The sequence below is a fragment of the Sinocyclocheilus rhinocerous genome, unplaced genomic scaffold, assembly GCF_001515625.1.
Source record: "Sinocyclocheilus rhinocerous isolate Xijiao unplaced genomic scaffold, SAMN03320098_v1.1 scaffold15, whole genome shotgun sequence".
Taxonomy (NCBI): Eukaryota; Metazoa; Chordata; class Actinopteri; order Cypriniformes; family Cyprinidae; genus Sinocyclocheilus; species Sinocyclocheilus rhinocerous.
The window spans coordinates 42,476-51,136 of NW_015631053.1; the positions used below are offsets into that span (position 1 = coordinate 42,476).

At 37.2% G+C, this 8,661-nt stretch overlaps 1 protein-coding gene across 1 annotated transcript in view; it reads left to right on the plus strand.

Moving 5' to 3' along the window:
* The window catches only part of bmpr1bb (bone morphogenetic protein receptor, type IBb), a 50,336-nt gene that overhangs the window by 33,698 nt on the left and 7,977 nt on the right, over positions 1-8,661 (plus strand). Inside the window, 6 exon segments of the mRNA XM_016554069.1 lie at positions 505-607; positions 1,659-1,749; positions 1,846-1,984; positions 3,173-3,365; positions 4,408-4,739; positions 4,742-4,892. Of these exon segments, the coding sequence (XP_016409555.1) occupies positions 505-607; positions 1,659-1,749; positions 1,846-1,984; positions 3,173-3,365; positions 4,408-4,739; positions 4,742-4,892 (1,009 nt within the window).

An 8,661-nucleotide genomic window follows, 5' to 3' on the forward strand; every position in this document is an offset into this window, starting at 1 on the left:
GTCTGTCTGTCTCTGTCTGTCTGTCTGTCTGTCTGTCTGTCTGTGTGTGTGTGTGTCTGTCTGTCTTTGTCTGATTGTCTGTCTCTGTCTCTCTGTCAGTCTGTCTGTCTGTCTGACTGACTGTCTGTCTCTGTCTCTCTGTCTGTGTCTGTATGTCTGTCTGACTGACTGACTGTCTGTCTGATTGTCTGTATCTGTCCTGTCTGACTGACTGACTGTCTGTCTGTCTCTGTCTCTCTGTCTGTGTGTGTCTGTCTGTCTGTGTGTGTGTGTGTGTGTCTGTCTGTCTGCCTGTCTCTGTCTGTCTGTCTGACTGACTGACTGTCTGTCTGTCTCTGTCTCTCTGTCTGTGTGTGTCTGTCTGTCTGTGTGTGTGTGTGTGTGTCTGTCTGTCTGCCTGTCTCTGTCTGTCTGTCTGACTGACTGACTGTCTGTCTGTCTCTGTCTCTCTGTCTGTGTCTGTATTTGTCTGTCTGATATGAACACCTGCTCTCTTCCCATCAGGACACTGGGAACGCTCGACTGAGGAGGATCCTGGAATGCTGCACAGATCAGGATTTCTGTAACCGAGACCTCCATCCGACGCTGCCTCCGCTCAAGAGACCCGGTGAGACGCAGCAGCATTCATAAAACCACACCAAGCATAACAACATCACACAGACGGCCCAACAATTACACGACACAACCAGTCACACGCTTGACTGAGACTGAAATGTTTCTCATGATCTGAAAGCTTAAATAGAATTTTTAGACAAATATACATGATAAATTGCATGTATACATACACATTTCTCTGTAAAACAATTCTTCATGCTAAAATTACATGATCAGAATTCGTCACACACACACACACACACAGACACACACACACACACACACACAGTCTCTGACCTGATGGTTTCTGACAGGTTAAACTGTTACAAACCGCAGCTTTTTGGCTGCTGGGATTGCGCTGCAGCGGGAGTGTGTTCCCTACCGCTCTAATGAAAAGGACACGCCATCTCACGGGAGTGCTTCAGTTTCCTGATAGCTGTCCGTCTGTGACACCTCAGACCTCAGAGAGTGAGTGTGTGTGTGAGCATGAGTGTGTGTACACGTGTGTGAGTGCAAGTGTGTTTGAGTGTGTGTGTGCACATGTGTGTGTGTGTAAGAGTGTGTGCACATGTGTGTGAGTGCAGGTGTGAGTGTGTGTGCGTGCATGTGTGTGTGAGAGTCTGTGCACGTATGTGTGTGTGTGTATTTAAATGTGTGTGTGTGTGTGTGTGTGAATGTGTGTGCATAGGTGTGTGTGTGTGCACATATGTGTGTGTGTTGTGTGTGTGTGTAAGGTTAGAGTCCCAACGAGCCGTGTCCTGCGTTGTGCTCTCACCGGTGTCGTCCGTCAGAAACTGGAGCGCAGCGCTGCAGGAAGATGATGATCGATTACGACTCAGTTTCCCTGCTGAACACACACTGATCTGAGAACAGAACGACAGAATGAGAAACATGATTTTCCTCAAAATATTGTGCATTTGACTGTGAAAAACACGCTGCTATTGCTTTAAGACAGTAGTTTCAGCACATCACTCTCAGCACTAGAACTAGTCATGATGAACTAGATAAACCTCAGATTAAGCTGTTCACACACACACACGTGACTGAAGTGTTTCGTCTCTCAGATCAGGACAGCAGAATTCATCACATAGCTCTGTTCTCCTCAATGGGCGTCTGCTTCATCTTGCTGGTTTTCGTCATATACTTCTACCGCAGGTACATCAGCATCCTCCTCATCCTCATCACTCTCAGCAGTCTTCTTTACAGGAATCAGTCACTTGAATTCATGTCCCGTGTTTTCATGTGTGTCAGATATCAGCGTCAGGGGATGCGGGCGCGCTACAGCATGGGTCTGGAGCAGGACGAGAGCTTCATTCCCGCTGGAGAATCTCTGAAGGATCTGATCGAACAGTCTCAGAGCTCCGGCAGCGGATCAGGACTCCCTCTGCTGGTCAGACACTCACATCACAACACAACATCAGTCCAGTCTTAACCTTCCACACAAACCAGGAAACTCCATTCTCTTTTACATAGCTCAATTTAAATGATTTTGATTCAGATGTGTTTAGTCTCTGTAACAGTGGAATCATTTAGAATTATTATGTTGGAATTATTATTTGATCATATCAATGATAATTAACAGAGGTCAGTTGCTTTAGACTAGTATTACAAGTTAGTTATCAACTTTTTTAATCAGCTGTATAAAAATTATAATTTGAGAACAAAAAGACTGATTGTCCGTTTTTGATTATCTACAACTTTTATTATTATTATTATTATTATTATTATTAATATATTATATTTTAGTCAAACATAACATTTATAACATTATATAATTTAAAAATTAAACTGAAAATTATGCAGTTAAAAAAAGCTAAAATAATACTTAAATGGTACGAGCTTAAAATTTTTTAGTCATAATTTGATTTTTTTTTTAATAAATCTGTATAAATACGTTTAACTTGTTCATACATTTTTTTGTCTGCAGTAAAATATTTGACTAAAAATAATATAAATATACACACTTAAAAAAATAAACTGACAACTATACAGAACTTTGAAAAAAAAAAAAAAAATCAATTTTTACTGTATTATAATGTCTATTTACTGTAATACTTAAGCCATGTTTTCCCATAATTTTAGTGTATTTTTGTGTGTTTTCAGTTTAATTTATAAGTATAAATATATAGTTTTTATATATTTATATTAATATATATGTTAGTATATATTTATTGTTTTTAGTAAAATATTTTACTGTATATTAAAAAATATTTATGAAAAGGCATACTTAAAATTGAATCTGAAGACACCTTGAACCATCCAAGATAAATTACTGATGGTAATGTTTCTGCTGAGGTTAAAGTAATCAGAAGATGCAGAAATCAGTTCAGATCATAAAATGCCAGCTAACAGATACGTTTTATTGGCTCACCAAAGTCAATTTTGACTCTCGTTTGGAGTGTTAATTTTGGACTCCTTATAGAACACCCACATACAACATGTGGAAGTGAAAATGTGCAAGTAGCTGTAGTAGTAAATGTTTATACTCTTGCTGAATTTCCAAGTTTTGCTGATCTAGTAACACGTCACATCAGATTCTGCGGTTTCGTGTTAATGTATCCCATTATCTCCTCTGCAGGTGCAGCGAACCATCGCCAAACAGATCCAGATGGTGAAGCAGATCGGGAAGGGCCGTTACGGCGAGGTGTGGATGGGCCGCTGGAGGGGCGAACGGGTCGCCGTCAAGGTCTTCTTCACCACAGAAGAGGCCAGCTGGTTCAGAGAGACCGAGATCTACCAGACCGTCCTGATGAGACACGAGAACATCCTGGGTAAGGAAGCTCCTGATTAGTGGTAAACCGATATGGATTTTTCAGTGACCAATGCCAATATCTTAGTAAGCTGGATAGTAAAAAAAAATGCATAACTAAAATTAAATATTTAATAACATAATATTTTCTAAATTAAAGTGTAAATAACTATGATAAAGAATTTGAAATTAATAAAAAAAAATTAAATAAAAAGATTTATTTAAATGGAATATTCTTGATTCTGAAATTGTGTGTTGAAGTGAAAATGTGTTTTTTATCAACAAGCAAAGAAAGTGCAACAATTTCTGACAACTACTGTTAGACATATTGGCCTAACAGAACAAAAAAAAATTAAGAAATGGCAAATATTGGTCAACATATCGGTTGCTCAGTAGTTATGAATAGTCAGATCAGATCCAGATTAAAAATTCCAAAAATCCCAAATATCGGCCAATATATCGGTTGTGGAGTAGTTCTGATTGGTCTGATTAGATCCAAATGAAAAAATGGCAAATATTGACCGACATATTGGTTGAACACTAGTTCTGATCGGTCAGATCAGATGTGAAAAAAAAAAAAAGGCAAATATCATCTGATATATTAGTTGACCACTAGTTGTGATCGGTCAGGTCAGATCCAAATAAAAAAATCCAAATATCGGCCGATATATCGTTTAAGGATTAGTTGTCAGATCAGGTCTGAAATGAAATGATTGGCCGATATATTGGTTGACCACTAGTTGTGATTGGTTAGATCAGGTCTGAAATAAAAAAAAAGCCAAATATCGGCTAATATATTGGTTAAGGACTAACTGCAATCGGTCAGATGAGATCAAAAATAAAAAATGGCAAATATCGACCGACATATTGGTTGAACACTAGTTCTCATTGGTCAGATCAGATCTGAAAAAAAAAGGCAAATGTCAGCCGATATATCAGTTGAGGACTAGTTCTGATTGGTCAGATCAGGTCTGAAATAAAAGAATTGTCAAACATTGGCCGATATATCGGTTGACCACTAGTTGTGATAGGTCAGATCTGTCCGTTTCTCATGTTCCCGTCAGGTTTCATCGCGGCGGATATCAAGGGCACAGGCTCGTGGACGCAGCTGTATCTGATCACGGACTATCACGAGAACGGCTCGCTGTACGACTACCTCAAATCCACCACGCTGGACAGCAAAGCGCTGCTGCGGCTGGCGTACTCCGCCGTGTCCGGCCTCTGCCACCTGCACACCGAGATCTTCGGCACGCAGGGCAAGCCGGCCATCGCTCACCGAGACCTGAAGAGCAAAAACATCCTGGTGAAGAAGAACGGCACCTGCTGCATCGCTGACCTCGGGCTCGCCGTCAAATTCATCAGGTACAGCAGCTAATGCATCTGTGGCCTTTATAACGTTATTACATTCGGGTCGGCACCAAACGCTACATGCCTCCGGAGGTGCTGGACGAAAGCCTGAACAGCTGCCATTTCCAGTCCTACATCATGGCAGACATGTACAGCTTCGGCCTGATCCTGTGGGAGATGGCCAGGAGATGCGTGTCCGGCGGTGAGTCCAGCACAGTGCTCAGCTGCTAGATTTGAGCTGTCAGGATCTGATTGTTTTCTGCAGTCCTCACAGCCTTTGTAGACTGCATTAGTGGCTGTCCACTTTTCCAGCAGACTCAGTTCCTTCGGGTGAAAAACTACAGGCAAAAACTGTTTCATGCATCGGTCAGTGTCGAGATTTTGGGTTATTTGGCTTTTCACAAAGTGCTTGTTTCAAAGCAGTGAACGGATATACACTTTTATGTGTTTATTTTATTGCACTTCCTTTATGCAATGTATTTAAAGTGTAAGTAATTTGTAATAAGTGTATTTATTTATTGATTTTACCCTATTCCCCAATCTCATAAAAAAAAAAAAAGTATTAATTAAAGAGTTGTGAAGCTGTGAACCAAACCAAACCAATAAAGCAAGCAGCTGTGGGATGAATCCAGGGGCGTAGATTACGCGGGGGACGTGTCCCCCCCACTTTTATAGCCTGCATTTATTTGATCCAAAGGACAGCAAAACAGTAACATTTTGAAATATTTTTACTAGGCTATTTAAAATAACTATTTTCTATTTGAATATATTTTAAAATGTAATTTATTGTGATTTCAAAGCTACATTTTTAGCATCATTACTCCAGTCACACTATCTATGATGGCTACGCCCCTGGATGAATCACAACATTAAAAATGTTGATTTGAAGTTAAAAAAAAAAAGTAAAAAATAAAATAATGTTAATATATAACTACAAAAATTAAATCAAAATAAAAACAAAAGTAAATAAAAATGTTAAAAAAAACAAATGGAGAAAAAGAAAAGGATACCAGACTGTGAAGTTAATGAATGTAATGAAGGATCGAAGTACAATCCCATGAAGCACTGCTAATGAGATAAAAATAGAGCAATATAAGAGTGTTGATATAAAGACTTTATTTAAGATATGTGAGTGGGTGGAGCTACAGAACCGTGTGGGCGGGATTAGCTTGTTTTGATTTCTGTGATTGGTGGTGATTTTTGTGCAGAATCATTAATAATGTAGTTTTTCCACCAGGAGTTCTCTTGCTTTCAGTAAGTTGAAATAATGTGGGTTGATGGCTTCAACAGAAGCATATGCAAGCGATGAGTAATGTTGTAGCTCACAGTAGGTAACGTCATCTTTCATACAATGAAATAATTGTCAATGGAAAAATGACAACAGTTAAAATAGAGTATGTTGTGTGGTTACAATTTTTTAAAGTGTTTTATGTAGACACTTGTGTTTAGTAAACAAGATGACTAAAGCATACTGAAAATATACAGTAAAAATAGTGAGCTAGACTGTAAAAAAAAACAAAAAAAGTTTTATGAGAAAATGGTATTTTGAATTTTTTTACGTTACTTGCTGTTTGTTAGGTTTTATTATTATTTGTGGATCTCGCTAGCAATTTGAGTGCAAAAGGTTTGTATACCTAATTTGTTTTATTAAGTGTATTAGAAACCAGGGGCCTCGTTTATAAAATGTTGTGCAGAAACATCCTAAATGTGATCTTACAGTCATCTCTGAAATATGCTTATGTGTGATATACACAGAAAACACACATACGTGCGTCTCTTTCAGATGTGAAATCAGTGAATCGCAAATGATCTTGAACTTGCGTGCAACTGAATGGTTTCAGCTCTCTGCCTTGCAAACGACTCCTAATGAATGTCATTAACATATAAAAGAGCACCAGTCATCGTCCAAATCCTTTCATTTAGAACAGCTAAGCACTTTTTCACGTCAAAGGCGTTTTTCCAAATATGAGCGTTGGTGTGGATTTAAGTGCACGCACTTGAGATGTAACGGTATGGAAATTATCACTGTTATCAGTATTATCACGGTATTGTTAAAATGTGTTGGAAATGTTCAAAAAGTACTGACACATAAATCGTTTCAAGTTTTGTAATTATAATCATCAAACAATAAAAAAATTATATATATTTTTGTTTGCATAAACACTAAAACAATAACACGACAGCATGACTGATAACAGTTTATCTAATAGCATGTACGAAATGTTCCAATAAAGCTTTGGAAAAGTTTCATAAAAAAGGTAAACCTCACATTCCTGCCTTTAAATAAAAATAAGGGTTAAGTCAAACGGGTAATTGATTAATAAATGATTATATGCATTGTATCTGCTCCATAAATAATTCTAGATAACGTATGTATCTTGTTTAAATGTGTAGAATCCACATAAGCTTGTTTTTCATCAACCGGTCAAAATGCAAACTATGCTCCCTTCGAACTGGTTGTCTTTAAAATACAAATCTTGTGTAATCCCAAGATATCTGTAATCAGAAGCACATTTAAAACTGGAATATAATTTATTTCATTCACAAGTGTTTCATATAATCCTTTCTGGATTACAATCCGCCATCAAAATTATTATTTTTTTTTTTTTTTAACTTTTAGTTTTTTAATATGACATTTGTTTTTCCAGAACAAAGGTCTAACAAGAAAACGATAGTACGGTATACTAGTAGTTACAAATAAACATCTCTGATGCACAAAATAAAGGAGTTCCAACCAAACCACATCGATAACATCAGCAGGGTGTGAGGAAAAAATACAAAAAAATAAATAAGTAAATACAAAAAATACTACAATAACAAGATAATATTTAGGTAAATAAATGTAAGAGTTACAAAAGGTATAATGCAGTATAAAAACCAGCGTCAATAAATAAAGTTATCACATTCCTAAGTGATCTAATACAGGCTTCCATATTTTCCAAAATATATCTAGCTTATCATTGTTAATAAATCGTAACTTCTCAATATGAATAATGCCCGCTAGTTCACTCAGCAACACATCGAATGTTGGAACAATGTCAAGTTTCCACCTCTGAAGAATCAATCTCTTTGCAAGAACCATAAATAAAGAAATACACTGTCTTTCATATGTACTAAAAGAAGGTACAGAAATCACCCCAAAAATGGCAATCATTGGATCTGGAACAATATCTTTTTTATACACTTTTGAAAGCAGGTCAAAAATATCAGTCCAGTACTTGTGAAGGTTGTGAAGGTTCCAAAATGAATGCAGAAGTGTACCCTTCGCAACCTTGCATTTATTGCAAACCAGTGACACCAGTGACACTTTCTTATGCAATTTAGTTTTGCACATGTATACTCTGTGTAGAGATTTGAATTGAATTAAGTTGTGTCTAGTATTAATTGAACAATCATGTATATTCTGTAAGCATTCCTCCCATTGCGCATCCTCAATAGTGAAACCTAAATCCTCCTCCCATGCTTTCCTAATTGAAGTTGTGTCACTATCCACCAGATCAGTTAATACATTATAGAAATATGATACTGCTTTTGAGTTTCCGGCTTTAAATCGGTTTATTTCCTCTAATTTTCCATGCTTTTTTAGTTGTTCAAAATCAGGAAAACATTTTCTGACATAGTCTCTAATTTGCAGATATCTAAAAAAGTGAGAATTTGGTAACCCGAACTTTAATTGGAGCTCTTTAAAAGACAAGAAATGCCCATTCATATAAAGTGAGCCGACACAGCCTATTCCCTTCTGTTTCCAAAGCGAAAAAACCTTATCATTAAGAGCGGGAATGAAGGAGTGATTCATACATATGGGGCTATCAAGATATACATTAGGAGCTTTAATATATATTTTAATTTGTTTCCAAATTTTTAAAGACTGGCCTATAATAAAATGATTATTATAGATACGCTTACTAACCTTTCCTGGACTATTGCATAGTGCCTGCAGTGAAGAGTTAGAGCAAAGGGCTTGTTCAATT